The following is a 17989-nucleotide window of genomic DNA, read 5'->3' on the forward strand; positions in this document are numbered from 1 at the left end:
AGATAGATAGATAGATAGATAGATAGATAGATAGATAGATAGATAGAATCTACTGTGTGCTAAGCATTGTGCTAAGCACTTTCCAGATATTATCTCATTTGACTTACTGCAAGGTTAGTGCTATTATTATCCTCATATTACAGTTGAGGAAACTGAGATAGATAGAGGTTAAGTGATTTGCCTAGGATCACACAGCTAGTAAGATCTGAGGCTGGATTTGAGCTCAGTTCTTCCTGACTCTAGACCCAGTGCTCTATCCACTGCACCACCTAGCTGCCTCCAGAACACATGACCTCTATAAAAGCAAAACCTATTGATCTCAAAAACAGGATGTATAGAGAAAATTTAAGTATCATAGGTTTCTCAGGAGAACTTTAGAAGTTTTTTTTAAAAAAAAACTGAACACATAATAAGAGAAAACTGCCCAGATCTTTAGAAAATAGAAAACAAAGTGTAAATTGAAAGAATCCAGATTGCCTCCAGTAAAAAAAAAAAAAAAAAAAAACCAACAAAAAAACAACAACAACAAAAAAAAAAAAACCCCAACACTTTATGTTGCAAATTCCAAGACACAGTGGTTAAATCAAACAATTCTAATGACAAACAACAAAATCTACAAGCAATCAAGAGAAAGACCTTCAAATAAAAAGGGCAAGAAATACAAATAACACAGAACTATCTCATTGGCAACTGCAGAAGGGAATGAAACAATGTGTTCTGAAGAACAGAGAAACTCAAGATGCAAACCAAGGTGCCATATCCTGCAAATATAAGCCTAATCATTAATGAAAAAAGAAGAATGTCCAATAAAAGAGAGGTATTTAAAGTATTTCTAGAAAGCAAATTGGTGTGAGCAGATTATTTGCTTGGAAAACATCTCAGACAACAAAAACAGAAGAAGGGTAAATACAGCTACTAACATATGATAACTATTCCATACTCTAGGTTGATGAGACTAAAAATATTTCATTTAACAAATACTTTGTAAGGAAATCATGGATGAGAAGGTACTGAGAAGGAACTCAAGTGCTCAAAGGATCACGAGTTAAGCAGTTTATTACTCACAGGCATACGAGCAGGTAGTTCCTTTGCCCTATGTTCCCATGTACCTTGATTGGAAGCCCACATCTCCAAGGTTTCTGACGAAGGCCTGAACTAAAATAGTGGCCAAATGAATGGAAAAAAATGAATGCAAAGCGAGGCAGAAGTAGAATCCACAAGACTTGACAACTGATTGTATATGAGGTAAAGGAGTGGGAAGAATTGATAATGACTCCAAGTTTATAAACCAGGTTCCCCTCAGTGGAAATAGAGAAATTTTGAAGAAATACAAGTTTAGAAGAGAAGCTAATGCTTTCTGTTTTGAACAAGTTGAAGCTGAGATACAACATACAGAACGTCCAAGTGGAGATGTCCAAAAGGCAACTGGTGATGCAAGACTGGAGAGAAATAAGTTTTCATTGTATTTGGCCTTTATAATTGAAAAAGTGACAACATGACCTTAAGGGAGCCCAAACTTTTGTATACTTAACAGTTCACTCAAAGTAAAGGTAATAATTTCCTCTGAGAAGAGCCTTAAACTAAGTTGAAATAAGCCAGCTTCATAATGGGCAAACTTCTTCGGGTAGCTTGGCCCTGTCACTGGTCAAGGAAGCAGCAAAGCTGTTTATGATGTGAGGGACAGAGAGGATATGATAGTTATAACCTGTAACATCATATAATCTTAGTTCTTCTTGAAAGAGATCTTATGCCCTCAAGGAAGAAAATGTCTTCTCAGTGTGTTGCTATGAAGACTAAAGATGGTTAAGAATACTGAATTCTTAAGTTCCTATTTAAATTCAGGTTTGAGAAATTTTACATCTTTGTGGAATGACTGACTTAGAAGAAGCATCTGAAACTGCAATAGAAAGGGGAGACTTTTAAGAAAACCCTCATGAGTTCTAAGGATGATCACCAAATGAATACTATCTTGAGCTGTACCAATAGAAATACATTCCCAAAAAAAGGAATAGTCTCATTCTATTTTGCATTGACAAGGCCAGATCTGGAGTCCTATGTTTAATTGTGGACCTCAGATGCAAAAGGAACACTACCGAGCTAGAACATGTTCAGAGGATGGTCCCTGTGTAACTGAGGAGACTTAAAATCATTAGATGAAGAAAAGTTGAAGAATCAGGGAACACTTAACTTTACAGAAGAGCGGATACAGAGATCATGGTAACAGTCTTCAACGTTGTGGCCTGTTATGTAGAGGAGATTTAGATTTATATGTTATTCTGTAGAATGGAGTTGGGATTAAGGGATTGTCATTCACTATCTCTACATGGGATAGGGAGAGTAACTGGACCTGTGGTTTCATCAATATAGAGGAAATTCCCTGTCTAATGCAGATAGGCATCTTTTCTCTAGTCTTAAGAGTGTTGCCTAGAGTTCTGAGAAGTAGCTAATGAGTCACAAGTCAGGATGTTTCAGATGTCCAACTTGAATCCAGGTCTTCTTGGTATAGGGTCCAATTCTCTGTCCACTATTCCATGTTGCCTCTCATCTTTGCGTGACTTCGAGGCACTTATGACAGTTAACATTTAAACAGGACTTCAAAATTTACATTGTCTTCAAAAACAACCTTTTGAGCTAGGTAGTAAAATGCTAAATATTTAAGTAAAGTACTCTCTAAATGTGAGGTGTTTTTTTTTTCATTAGTAGCTCCAATTTATAGATGAGGACTCAGAAAAATTAAATGACTTGCTCATGGTCACACTGCTAGCAAGTATCAGGGCTGGAGTTTCACAATGCAGGTCTTCTAATTCGAAGACCAGTTCTTTTCCCACTATATCACGTGTTTCTCATCAAATTCATTTCATAGCCACATGGCAGAGTCAGAATTCCTGCCACCAAAATGGGGGATTATGAAAAAACATCACTCACAATCCACCAAGCCACAATAAGAATATCAATGATGTAAAAATATGCATAGCCAATCCTTGTTATTCTCACAAAAGTCATGGTTTGCCTATTTGTTACTGGATTATTCATGTCAGCAAGGGGGCAAAAAAAAATCACAAGAAAGCAAAAAGAAATCCTTTTGTTACTATTGTCAACATCTCTGTTCTGAACCCAATAGAAACTGCGAGAGGCCAAGTCTTCCTTTTAATATAGAACAGTCAAAACCCAAGGAAGGAATGAGGAAGACACTAAGCAAGGAAGCTAAGAGAAGAAAAAAGAAAGCTTTGCATCACTCTAGAACAGGAGTTTTTAACCTCGGATCCCCAAGGAGACAGATTTCAGTAAGATTCATGAACCTGTATGGGGAAGAATGAATTATGCCTTTATTTTCATGAACTACTCAATGAAATTTAACATTTTTTTCCAGTGGTTTAAAAAATGGTTCTGAGAAGAGGCCCATAGCTTCACCAGAGTGCTAAGGGGCCCATTGAAACAAAAAAAAATGTTTAAGCCCTGCTCTAGAGAAAATGCTGTCCATTCTTGATTGGAATGGAGAACAAGGGTATGTGGAGGAAAAAAAAACTTGCCAACTGAGTTAAGTCTGTGGGGTATATGACTGTTTTTTTTTTTTATCATGTTGTGAACTCCCATACAAAAACTCTTGTTCAAACATAAGCATAAAAATGGGTTGCAAAGTCAAATATAAATGTTTCTGATTTCTGTTCTAATTTGAATTTGAAAGTTGAATAATTAGCAATATTCTAATAAGCATATGAATATTTTTTCTTTTTGTTATATTCCACAGCTGCATGGATGAAGTACTTTATTCTCACATTAAGAAGAATTTTAAAGAGGTTTTTTTTTTAAAAGTTCATCACTTAGAGAAACATTCAGCTTTTTTATTTTCTTATTAAGTGCGAAACTATTTTGCAGAAAACATATTCAGAGGAATTAAGTACCATTTATGCAAAGTACAATCAGAATTTATAAAACTCTATTAACTTAGAAAAACAATGATGGAAGGTCATTACTGTACACCTAAGTAATACATATTATCATATCAAATAACCTCAGAGTATCTGGAGAGAAAATTTTTTCTAATTACTGACATGATACTTAAAATTTAAATGACAAGGTTTTATCTTATAGTATCTGAATTGTCCTATAAATTTCACTTGTGAAGAAAAAGAATATAATTTTGTTCTGTTATTTATTAGTATAGGAAAGCATTAATTGTTTTCCGTCATCCCCTCAAAGCAGTAAATTACTTAAATGTTAATTATTTTCTAACCATGTGCTGATAGAATTCATCTTATATCATGATTATTTCAGTAAAATCTGAACACAGACAGGATGTTTTTTCTTTGCCACAGTAACAAAGACAAATGCTTCAACCACTGGAATCTCAACAAGTCTAACAACCTGCTTGAAATTTCAGCCATGGATTTTATGATATGAGATCTGAAGGATCTATGCAAAGTGATGTTTCCTTTCCTGCTGAGAAACAAATGAGTGCACCACTGTGTGCCTGACCCCAAACAGTGAGATTTGTAAAGTCACCACTTAACTCCCTGGAAGAAAAACCTCCCTCAAATGGTGGGGCTAGAATCCTTGGCAGCCTAGGGCTGAACAAATTACAGCTCATCTGTTGAGCTACAGTGCTTGTCTGTATTTCCCTCCCCACTCCTGAACCTTAAGGAAGACAGAAGATTGCTAACCATTCCAGTTTTAGGAATTCAGACTGGATAGATTACTGTCAAAATCTTAAAAATGGATATATGTATATATTTAAAAATTAAAGGAAGGTATTATTTTATATGAAAGGCATAATCATCACAAAATACCCCAAATCATGAGAAGTTTGAAAACATATGTTCTCTTGATACTTCTATTCATGTTTCCTTCAGAGGAAGCAGATAGTGCAATTAGTTATTTTGATATGCTTTAAAGTCTTGGGTTTTTTTTTATATATAAATTTTGAATCACTCCCCTGGAAGACTTAGACTGAAGTAGAAAGTCATATTTCTATCACCTTGAAAATTAAAGTCACAAACCCTGATGTTTGTTTTTACCTTTCTGTCTTTCTTTCTTTCTGGAAACTGTTATTGTGGTTACCTGACACATCAAACATTTCAAGAATCTCTCTTCAGTTGTGAGAGACGATGTGAGTAGAGAATGGGCCTCAGAATAAGGAAGATCTGTGTTCAAATCCTGCAACCTCTCAGGGCTCAAGGGAACCCACTATGAATTCAAGTTGCAGTGGAATAAGGAATTTTTGGACTAACGAAATCCCAAGTTCAGTTCCTATCCACTATCCCTATTTTTAACTGAAAGCAGATAGAAAATATCATACATTAAAAGTAGTGGAATAGTCCTCTAAATTCTCAGTGCTCAGCCCCACCTCTCACTACCAGAGATCAAAAGGAGTACATGGCACAGATCCTGCCCTTTAGAAGTTTACAATTTAGTTGGGGAAACAAGGCTAACATTGACATGTGTGTAAGCAAGAGCCAAATCAATTTTTTTTTCAGACTCTTTAAGTCACAGGGGCTCAGAGAAGGGAGAAAGATGAGTTTGGGCCAAAGTGAATGTGAAAGGTTTTATGGAGAAGATAGGACTTGGGAGATATTTTAGTGGTTGGGTGGGATTGGTGGAGAGGACAGGGGAAGGCATTTCATAGGGGCAACAGCATTGATTTAGGTACTAGGTCACAAATAAACATGTCATATTTGCTTCTGGCTGATATGAACCATTTGTTTCAGGGAGGACATGAGTAGAAATATTAGATGGTGGTAGATTATGTAAGGCCTTGAATGCCAGGCTGAGGGGTTTGGACTTAATCCTATGGGATATGAGTCACTAAGGGTTTATATCTTGAAACTGTCAAAATGAATTAGAAATCATAATTTAGCACCCCACTTCCTTACCTAGTGTTTCGGTTTCGCTATCTAGAGTCTATTTGTGCTACCTGGCATGTCAAACATTCATAAACAACCTTCCATGTGAAAGCAGTTGGAAAAAAATAATAAATTAAAACTATACCCTACACAATTTATACAGTAGCCTAAACAAGCAAAACTGAACTCATCTGCAAAAATAATTTTCCTTTTCATTAATTAAATTTGGCATGTTCTGTTTTGATTTTTTTCAAGCATATGAATTTTATACCATATGTAGCTCCTATTATCTACTGATTACACAAACAGGAAATAATGAAATGCCTTTGTTTCATAATGTCATCAATTCTTGACACTCAAACCCAGAGACTCTCTCAAACTCTTTCTCTTCCTCTCACATTCAATCCACTAAGTTTTGCTGATTCCATCTTCAAAATCTGTCTTACATCTGGTCCAACTTTTGGATTCCCACTGCCACCTCACTACTTCACACTCTCTTGCCTAGACTATTACAATAGTCTCCTAACTGGTCCACTCTCTTTATTCCAATGCATCCTCGCACTGTACTCTGATTAATCTCTTTATAGCAAGGCTCTGACCATAGCCATTTCCTGATAAAAAAAATTCCATTGGCTTCAGGATGTCTATTAAACAAAGATCAAAGTCTTAGCCCAGAACTTAGGGCTGGGAGAGATAGAACAAAACTGGGGAGAGGGCTATGAAATGAAAGCTAAGTGAAAAGAGGGTATGAGAGCACCTGGCTGCTTTCTGTTAACTAATGTGAATGGGCCCAGATCAATTATATCCCACTGTTCCAAAAAGAATTAATGAACCTGGAAACTGTCAGCTTTGAAATCAAAGGTCTTACCATATCACGCCCCTCCTCAAAAACCTTCCCTGTCTACTCACTGCCTCTAGGATACAAATACAAACTCCTCAGCTGGGCATTTAAGTCTTTCCACTACCTGTATTCCTTCCACCTCAACTTAGATAACCTTATTTTATATCATTCCTCTTCATGAATTCTCATGTTCATGGACTGAACTGCCAGTATTTCTCTACATTCAGTATTATACCTTCTATCTTGAGCAATTGTCCCTGCTCTGCCCAGAATGTACTTCCCCCTTCAGGATCCCCTGTAACTTCCTTCAAAGCTCAATTTAGGTCCCATTTTTTTAATGAAATTTCTTTGATCTATTTCTCCATCCCCTTCATGCCCTGCCTTAGTCGTTTGTTTTCTCAAATTTCTCAAATCTCAAATTTCCTTCAAATATACATGTGTCAAGTTGACCACAAACTATGTGACAGCAGAAATTAGTTCATTTTGTCTTTATATCAGCAAGGTGCACAATAGGGGCCTAATAAGATGCTTGAAGTGAAGTGAATTCATTAAGAGTTCCTTCAGTCTTAAAATGGGCAAATGGTGTCCCAATTATCCAACTACAGGTTAGGAAGTTTGATTTAGATTGCTAGCAATATTCTAAAATGTATTATTAAGTGAGTGGTTTGTGAGTATTTGGAAAGGAAAGCAATGATTACTGAAAGACAACATGAGCTTACTGAGAACAGGTTACACTACATAAACATTTCCTTTTTTGTTAGGGCTACTAGTCTGGGGTATTAAGGGAATAGAATAGATGTGGTATTTGGAGAACATAATAGATATGCTTAATTTCAGCAAAGCATTTGACAAAGTCTCTCATAATGTTTGTGGAAAAGATGGAGAGGTGGGTAGGATAATAATGAATTTAGAAGTAGATGAGTAATCAGACTCAGTGATTAATGGGAGCATTTCCAGTAGACTGTCACCTGGCTCTGTCCCCAGCACTTAACATGGTATCTTGTTGACTAACCAACTGAAAATGGAGAAAATAACAGAGGCTTATCACTGGGACAAATTATGTCAATGTATAACATTCCAATATGGAAAGCTAAAATATCTGGGCCAACTCACAGCTCTTCCAACAGAGTATTTGTGTGCATGTCTCACCAAACTGCTCCCTAAGAACAATGACTATTTCCATTGGTGAATTTGATGATTGTCTGGTAAAACCATAAAGTTGCTTTAATTTTAAATTCTCTTATCATTAGTGATTTGGAGCACGTTTTCAAGTGGTCACTGATAATTGGTAATTCTTCTTTTGAAAACTGTTCATATCCTTTGACTATCTATTGGGGAATCACTCGTGGTAGGAGATTTTCATCTTTACCTATTTTCCTCCCATAATCTCTTCCAAATGACCAAATTTCTCTCTGCTCTCTCACATATTACTTTATGCTGTCTTGAATGCTTAAATTTCAGTCATGAAAATAAATATTAGCTCCTGTGCTAGTATTCATAAATATTGGCTATGGACCAAATATTGAGGTTTTAAATTCAGGGTTGGTTTAAAACTTAGGACAACATTCTTCACCGAAATGTTGAAGAACATTGTCCTAAGCTCTGGGCCAAATACTAAATTAGAAATCATACTGTTTGGTCTAGAGCTAGTATTTATAAATATTACAACATGGGCTAATATTTATTTTCATGGCTGAATGAGGCACCTAGAGCAATATAAAGAAATATGTGAGAACGTATAGGACAATGTTAATGCTGGGGAAAAAAATCATTAATAAGGAATAATACAGACATACATTTTCTTTCTCAGTTGATTTCATGAACATTTACAAAAAGCAAACCCTATATTGGTACTCAAAGCTGAAACAGATACAGAATATTCCATAGAATTTTGTACTAATAGATACTGACTAGTGCTGTTCACTCAGCAACCCTCTGGCATAATGCTTTTATTATGCAGCTTTCCTGTCGCACAACATTAAGCAAATCATCTAGCAATTTCTTTTGGCTGTCAAAGAAGCAAAGATTGAATCCATTTACATTACTGCGGTTCAAAACAGTGTACATTACATTAGAGGAGTGTAATGGGTAATAAGCTATTTTTCCCCTCACTAAAGGAAAATATTTTGCAGCTATTCAGATAGACCAGATTAAGACTAAAATAAAACACTTTGCAAGGTTATCTATAACATTGGTGGATTTGTAATTTTTACTTACATCAAGAGACCCTTCATTTATGACGATCATGCCCATGTTCTTCTTCAAGAGTTTGCAAGAATGCCCTATAACCCAAAACACTGCAGATTAGGTGACTGGTATGTAATGAACTCTTGATAACTAACAGATGGCATGATTTTATAACTAAATCCAACTATAGTGAAATTTTGACATGGATCTTAGGGTTCAAAGGAAACGAATCAAAATGATTCAGAATCTCTGAGGAACTCAGGCATTTCACTGTGAAGGTGAGAAGGCTGAGGGCTGGTAAAGTAATAGTCTTAAACTATACCAAGGCTATTTTATCCAGGGGATGGTAGCCAGCTTTTCTCTACCGTCAATGGATGAGGCTCAGGAAAAGAAGGTCTTCAATTGCTATAGGAAGGATTTAGGTTAGACATAGGGATCATTTCCTGCTCATAAAGGTTGCTATGTTCCTAAGAAGATTACTAAGGGAAGTCATTGAGCCTTTTCTCTTCTGGAAATACTCAAGACAATCATCCATCAAATAGCTTAGGTGCAGGCTGGCTAGGATTGCTGGAGATGGATCAGATGATTAGTTTTCTTACTTTTTTTTTAAAGTATAGACTCTTTGGAATAAGTTGACAGTACACTGAGTTCTTTAAAAAAAAAATGACTAAAAACATTGTTCGCATGATGGACTTTACTTCTTACAACTTACTAAGGTAGGCTAAAGTAATTTTGATTTGGTAGCCAAAAGGACAAGAAGCAATAGAATGATTTTCAAGCAAATATAGAACATAGATATAGTCTATAGCATTTAAGGAGGCTTTCTCATTATTTCCAACCATACTTTCTTGTAATAATCATGTTAAAAAACCTCCAGTAGTTATATGTTCCTCATAAATCATCTCACTTTTTTCTATACAGGACTCCCAAAAGAACTGCATGTCCTGAGCAAATCTTGCTCTTTTCTTCATGGGCTCAGCCTCACTGAAATTTTTCTCTCTCTAGTTCTAATTGTTTCCTTATTATAGTTGTACTTTATATTATATCATTCTATTTGCATATAAGTATATATTATATTGTTATATTTGTTCTTCTTATATTTGCTTTTTCCAAATATAATATTTTCTAACTCTTTTGGTCTTTATTGCAGTTTATATAATCTAATTCTTTTTTTTTCACAAGTCATTTGCTTTTAATTAATTGCAATTTTTTCTTTTCACTAATGGTGAAAATCTTCCTAATCATCAAACAAACACTACATGTCATTTTTAGGTTTATCTTTGTTGTAATATTTATAAATACTAGCTCTAGCTTATCTTTTTATTTTTGATCAATTTTATGGATGTGACCATATCAGTTACTATGAAAATGTGATAGAATCTTTTGATTACAGAGCAGCATGAGCTAGTCGCTTTCACTTCTCAAAGGAACATAAACTCATCACTCTCATTGGTATGGTGTGCAACGTTAGTCTTCTAAAAATGTCATCTTATTCTTTCTGAATGTATTTGCCAAGGTACAGTCACCTTTAGAGAAGGTTATTTGTTCAAATCAATATGCAATGCCATGCTTAATTACAGAGAAGTCAGAGGTTAGATATTGATTAGAGGCTCAAGTGTACCCAGGCCACTTTCTCATTTCATTTAAAAAGAAAGTTATGATTTCCTGAATGTTAATGTACTACTGGGGACTAAGACCTTTAAGATCTCAAATCAATTCTTCCCTCATTCAGTTTTTCTTTTCTTCCTTTAATTAATATTTATTGTGTATTATTCCTTATGTAGGATTCTTTCTGAGAGATTGGGAAACATGACATTAAAGATTTCTCTGAAGTATGGATGAAATCTAGAAATCTTTTAAAAATATTCCCCCTTCCCTCAAAACACAACAGGAGTCACACAAATGAGAATCGGTCATAAGTAGCACAGAATTGCCAGAAGTAATCCCATCATTAATAACTAACCCCAAGAAGGTGGCTAACTGGCTCCTGTGTAAATTATGGCAGGGGTGGAAGCAGGTAGAGATGAGAAAGAAAGAAAAGATATTAAATAGTCTCCCCAGGCCAACTGTATATAGAATGTGGCAGTGGTCACTCCATTTTTAAAAGCCAGTCAGGAAGAAATACAGATAATCTTTCCTTCAAATTCTCCATCCCTTTCCCATGTTTTATTAAAAAAAAAACAACTGTTTATTCAAAGCTTGAATGGTATTAATTACCAATGTTAATGGCAGTTTCTTGCTTATCTCCTGTGAGGATCCAGATTTTGATGTCGGCTTTCATTAGGGTTTCTATGGTCTCAGGTACTTGATCTTGTAATCTGTCTTCAATGGCTGTGGCTCCAAGTAGCTGAAGATTCTAGGGAAATAAACATTCAACAAGCTCAGGTGAGTGGAGCGTAGTTGTGAAATTCTCTTACATCCCTTCTACATTAAGAATGAAATCTGATTCAATGGCCAAAAGATAATTTACTGACTTTGGAGGTGGTCCCTGTAAATGGTGCCAAATATATTTATCCTTCTTTACAAAGGACCTCTGAGTTTCAGACAACTGTTTGAGTCATACAACGGGACTGCTAAGTTTGTTGGTCTCACTTCCAATTCCGCCTATGCTACGGAGAGAGAGATCAGACAGGAGAAAGGATGGGGAGAGCTGGAAATCAGTTAAAGCTGGGGCAGTAGCTGTTGAGGAACTGAAACAGATGCCTGTGTGGGAGATGATTATAGCAGCAGGAGCAGCTGCGTGGCCTAGCAGGCAAGGAAGTAAGAATGTTTACAGATGTTACCCAGTCGTAGGTTATTGCAAACACCAGGAAGACTATGGGAATAATACACTTAAGATTTGATGAGGAACAAATATCAGCAGCGACCACAAATCGACAGCATTAGTCTCTGAATGGAAATCAATATGTATTTCTCACATTTCCCCACACACCTGGTAGGGGATAGGTCAGAGGCTCAGGGTAATATAGTAGTTTGTTTGCATCTCTCTCAAGATGATCATGAAATGTGCACACGGAGGAACACGCTTTCCTCTCTCACCAGTTCCCTGCTATTAAATCACCATGGATAACTCGCACTAGAAGTCATGAAGATTGATGTTCACAGTCCTAAGTTTCCCTGGGAGATATTGTAGATTGATGGATTTAGAGCTGCGAGAAGCTTCAGAGGTTTTCCAGTCCAACACCCTTGTTTTACAGATGATGAAACCAAGGCACAGAGAAGTGAAATGATTTACCCGGATTCTTCCAGGAAGTGAGTTGTAACAAAATGCACGTGTTCTGACTCTGGAGCTAGTGCTCTTCTACTGTGATATGGGAACCACTCTTCCCTCTGCTCGTCTTTCTCCTCCTCAGATTATATTCTTAGTAAACTACTGATTTAATATCAGACCTCCAGTTTAAATAGAGGTCACTACAAGAAAGATCCATTTGAACAATGATTAAATTCATTACATATGCATTAAGTAGTTCCTATGTGAAAGGCACTATGCTATGTAATGGAGATAGAAAGACAAAAATGAAACAATACCTGTGCTCAAGTAGCTTAGGTTCTTTTGGGGCATATATAGATAAGAAAATAAAAGATCATTTGAGGGGGATGAGAATTAACAACTTGTGGGAAGGGTGATGAATGAATGTTTCATGAAGGGGATGATACCTTAGCTAACCCTGAAAGGAAGATAAGAGATTCTGAGAAATAGAGATGAAGAAATAGATTGTAGGCATGATAGACGGTCTGGGCCAATCCATTGTATTACTCAGTGTCCCCTACATATGAACTCATGTAACAAGTTTCTCCCTAAATTTGTTATCAGGAAAATATTCATCTTTATCCCCAGACAAACAGTATTATTTCCAGTCCATCCCCTGAAGGAATTGAGGGTAACAATTGGAGAAGGAGGCCTTCCATGCCTGCCACTTCCAACAACAACTACTGTCCAACTGCCACCTATGAAGTAAGCAGGCTAGTACAGTTGAAATAGTAAGATGCCCTGAGGGAGAAATGAGAAGTTTCAGGTATATCAAACCATGGCCACCATTCTCAACTACCACCTTCCCTCAATCTCTAGTGGAGACAGAGAAGGACCCTGTGGTTAGGAGTCCAGCAAATAGTAGCACTTCCTTGGTCCCACAACCATCATTAAGAGCTCCCTCCCTCCTTTCTTCCCTCCTTCCTTCTTTATTTCCTTTCTTTCTCACATTAATACATACAGGTAATCACAACCTAAACATGCCTGCCTTTTCTGGAAATTCCCAGTTACATTTAGTGCCCAATCACAATTCATTCAATATTCATAATAATTCACGTTTCTATAGTAATTTAAAAATTTATAAAGCAGCTACCTTACAACAACTGTACGAGGTAGGTTATACAAGTATTGTTATCATTTGAGTTAGACAGGTTAAATGACCTGCCCAGATCCAACTAGTGTGAGAGCCGGAGATCAAATTTAGTTCTTCTCTTTCCAAGAACAACAAAATGGCAGATATCCCATGCTTTTAAAAAACCTTATAATCTGGTGCAAAAGACATGCAAAAGAAAAAAATATACATATCATTATAGCTCTATAGAGAGCTATATATTACTGATGAACGGTTGCAAGAATAAATAACCATGGATTCAGATTAAAATGGAAAAATTTCAAGAACATGATGTTAGAAATTCCATGTAAGGAGCACAAATAACAATAGTAATACTGATACTACTATGAATAATAACTAGCTTTATGTAACATTTTAAGATTTACAAAGTGTTTTACATATATTATTTCATTTGATCCTTACAACAGTATTATGCAGTAGGTGCTATTATTATGCCCATTTTATAGAAGAGGAAACTGAGGCTGAAATCAGCAAAATGACTTGCCCACTATTAAGTACATGAGGCAGGATTTGAACTCAGGACTTTTTTGACTCCAAGTCCAGCACCCTATCAGTAGGGCACCTAGCTGCCATACAAAGACTAGATACAGAGCTGGAGGATTTGGACTTGAATCTCAGCTTTGCTGCTACCTTGTATGATTTTAGGCAAGTTATTTACCTATTTGGGCCTCAGTTTCTTCTTCTATAAAATGAAGGGTTTGGACTAGATGATTTCAGAAGAGTCTAGTAGATTCATATACTACCTACTCATGACTATATCTCTGGAAGTGACAAGGAATAGATGATGAACCCCCCAAGTGGTGCTAAGATGCATTTAAAAATTGTTATGTATCTACTTCATTTTTTCCATGTTAATTAATTTTTAATTAACAAGCATTCATATTCTCTTTCTCCTACATATTAGCACGCTGAAAACCAAACAAAATCCATCTAACAAATATGCACAGTCTAGCAAAATATACGTTGTCTACTTTATATCATCATTCTGCAAGAGCCAATCAGTCTTGGTACTCATATTTCATTATTCTTCCCTGCTCCTCTAGTTTGGAGAACGGAATCATGAACCCCAAACTCTTATGGAAGGGGTCCCAGCCCGTCATCTCTTCATTTTCTACTTGGCTATACTCTTTTGGTTTTCTTTGGACTTCATTATAACCCTTCCCCCAACACCTGGGTATCTTCTTTCCTCCCACCAATCCCTGGCTTTTTAGCTTGTGTGTATTATCTTCCATCATTAGAATCTGAATTCCTTGAAGGCAGAGTCTGTCTCTTTTTGGTATCACAGAGTGTGGCACATAGTAGGTGCTTAATAAATATTAACTATCTGGTTAACTTGAAGAGTTTCTCTATTATAATGCTCACTAACTTCAGCAGAAAGCTTCACATGCTTATTTCTTTGTCTCTGAGTATTATTTATTTCAAGATAAGATTCTTCCATAATAGGCTGTGCTGAATCTGGAAATTTCACATTTCAAACTTTTGTTTACAATTCCATAATGGGCATTAGAGGCAAGATTTGAACTTTGACTCCTTTCCCTGATCATACCACCAGTGCATTTATACCTTAATCAATTCCATTCAAAATACATGTTACCTTACACAGATGGCTACTAATGGGCACCATGGGAATTACATATTCAGTGAATGGAGAAACATGTGAAAATCTCAATAGTATTCATGGAATAATAATAATTAAAAAATATAGAAAACCCAAAGCACACTAATTTTTTTTCCAGAATGCCACAGCATCAATAATTACAAAGGTTCTAAATTCAGGAATAATTGATGTTAATTATGCTTAACTATCATATTAAATTAATTTAAAAATATTTATTGGTTCAGAAAGCCCCCAACTAATCTAATTACCTTTTTAAAATGTTCAGATAATTTATGCAGATTTTGAAAAGGACATATTACATGTAAATTATACTTTTCCACCTTAATAAAGATAAATAACTACATGCTGAGTGTTTAATGTTTATATGGCAGAATGTCATATGACAGATTTATAATTTTTTTTGAAAAATAACAATATATATTTTATTAGATAACAGATTCTCAAAATGACATTTCTATATTAGTAATTTTTTCAAGTGGATAAGTTATTTTATACTGCGAAAGACCAGTTTGGCATATACCTACCAATGAAAAATTGACCAAGGCATAGCTACTTCTTTAATCTACAACATGGCATTTTCTGTGATGATCCTTAAACAAGAGAAAAGGAATGCTTAAAATGTTTCAAATATGTGTGAAAAGCACAAGAGTTCTTCTGTTCCTAAATACTAAATGAGATGAAAAGCTAAAGAAAATAAAACAGGAAATTAAGTAAATGTTGGAAATGAGTCAGAAGAAAAGGAATTCAATTCAATTCAACAAAATTTTACTAAGTGCCTACTATATGAAAGCAACTTGATACAAAGATGAAAAACAAGTAGTCTCTGTCTTTCAAGGAATTTAAAAGAAAGGGAAAACCAGAAATAGAAAATAAATAAGAATATAACCAAAGTTTGCTCTATGAATCAGCTAGCATAATTGTAGGCTGGATGCATTTAAGAGAGTTACAGCTTCTAAGAATAAGGAGATGACAGCCTCTCTTAGTTGTGCCCCAGACAGACCACATTATGGAGTCATAGAATATCAAAACTGGTTGAAAGGGACTTCAATGCCCATCTAGCCTAAATCTAATCTCTAATTAAAAAAGAAACCCCTCAAAAGTAGTTCAACAAATGCTCACCCAGTTTTTGTTTAGAGACCTCCAGAAGCAGCCATTCATTCCACTTTTGAGTATATCTAATGATTGGGAATTTTTCCTTTCCAAGCCTAAATGTGTTTCTTTACAACTTGCACCCATTGTTCCTAGCTTTGCACTCTGGGGCCAAGAAAAACACATCTATCCTCTCTTTCACATGACAACCCTTCAAATGTCTGCAGATATTTATCATATCTTGCTTAATTCTTCTGTTCTACAGGTTAAACATTACTGTTTCTCACAGTTAATTCCTATATGGTGAGAAGAAGAGGCCTCTCACAATCCTGGTCACCCTTCTCTAGACAACTTCCAGTTTGTCAATGTTCTTCCTAAAATACGGGCTCCAGAATGGAATACAATATTACAGATAGACTATGCCTTGGACAAAGTGAATTGGCATCACTGCCTCCTAAATCCTGTACTCTACAACTCTCTTAAATATTTCATTAGTTTTTTTTTTGCCTGTCACACTGTTGAAACACATTGAGCTAGAATCCTAAGAAACTCCCAGGTCTTTTTTTCCAAATGAACTGAACTGTAAGTAATATTCTCTTTGAAACATTGTCCTCTCTTTTGATACTAAAGTCCTCACATGTTGTCATGGTTTATTATAACAAGGCCCACCACTCTAGTGGTGGGAGATTAAGTTCAGTCATGAACTTTTATAACCTGATGCTGAATGTTCAGGACACATCAATATCGCCCGGATCCTCTTTGGGTCGTACTGTGTCTTGGCTCCAAAGCAATGTGTAATATCCAGCTATGGACCACACAAGACTTTGGGACATACATACGCCACATCAACTACTGATTAAACTTTTCACAGGTACAGCCAGGGTCATGCAACAGGTAATAATACCAGGGAAGTTGAGAAGGCAAATGCTTGGACCACAAAACCCAAGGTGCCATGAGTATTCCTTGAAAGTTTTTCTGGTAACCATTTATCTATTCTCTCACACACAACACTGAAAATTGTAGAAAGGACAGCATGACTTGAGATTCAGAGTTGTAGAAATCACAGTTTAAGAAAGATACTGGGGGCAGCTAGGTGGTGCAGTGGATAGAGCACTGTACCTGGATTCAGGAGGACCTGAGTTCAAATCCGGCCTCAGACACATACCACTTACTAGCTGTGTGACCCTGGGCAAGTCATTTAACCTCATTGCCTAACCAAATTAAAAAAACAAAAACAAAAACAAAAAAAACAAAACAAAAAAGACACTGGTGAAGGGTTTTACCTCCATGTCATAGGAAAATTAATTGAAGGAAGAGGGGAATGTTTAGCCTGGAGAAGAGAAGGCTCAGTATGGATATCAGAGTTGTCTTGAAGTACTGGAAGGTGCTTTGTGTATCACCTCTAATTTCAAGGAATCTCTTCTCTAAAAGAATTTTGCATTTACTTTATGTCTTATATTACTTCCATGTGTATAGGTTGTTTCCCCTGATATAATGTAAACTCCTTGAGAGGAAGAACTGTTTTGTTTTTCACCTTTGTATCTTTAGTATCTATCAGAGGGTCTGGCATGCAGTGGGCACTAAATTAATGCTTGTGATAAAGTAATTATGCACACAACTATATTACAGAATAGAGCAACATAAATTCACAGAAGAGGTACAAAGTGCTATAAGACTTAGAAGGAAGGAAAAGTTACTATTCCTCCCTTGAGGATTTGAGCTAGGCGTTGGAGGCTGGGCAGATTATTGATTTGTAGAAGTGTAACAGGTATAAATAAGGCTGGGAATCGGAGAGGTGATTCCAAGCATAGTGAATTGTATGGAACAGAAGTCTTGAGTTTGTTCAGAGAGTGGTAGAAGTCTAGTCTGGCTAACATTGGTTGGTTGTTGTCCTTCCTTCTTAAAGAAGACCAAAATGACATTACTGTGTTTGAGTCAAGTTACAGTGTCCAATTGTGGCTTATCAGACCAATACGACTTGGAATGTTCTACCATAGGTGGGGCACAAATAATCCATGTGAACATTTAGGGT

General features: G+C 36.1%; 1 protein-coding gene across 4 annotated transcripts in view; it reads right to left on the bottom strand.

Annotated features, from left to right (window-relative positions):
- Nucleotides 1-17989, bottom strand: part of ATP8A1 (ATPase phospholipid transporting 8A1) — a 287178-nt gene that overhangs the window by 105667 nt on the left and 163522 nt on the right. For all 4 annotated transcript variants that reach the window (XM_027836226.1, XM_027836225.1, XM_027836228.1 and 1 more), the window contains 2 exons: nucleotides 11086-11224; nucleotides 8899-8963 (listed from right to left, as the gene is read on the bottom strand). In XM_027836226.1, the coding sequence (XP_027692027.1) occupies nucleotides 8899-8963; nucleotides 11086-11224 (204 nt within the window). The remainder of the gene's footprint in view (nucleotides 1-8898; nucleotides 8964-11085; nucleotides 11225-17989) is intronic.

Source organism: Vombatus ursinus, unplaced genomic scaffold (genome assembly GCF_900497805.2).
Source record: "Vombatus ursinus unplaced genomic scaffold, bare-nosed wombat genome assembly UNPS02014818.1, whole genome shotgun sequence".
In the NCBI taxonomy this organism is placed as follows: domain Eukaryota; kingdom Metazoa; phylum Chordata; class Mammalia; order Diprotodontia; family Vombatidae; genus Vombatus; species Vombatus ursinus.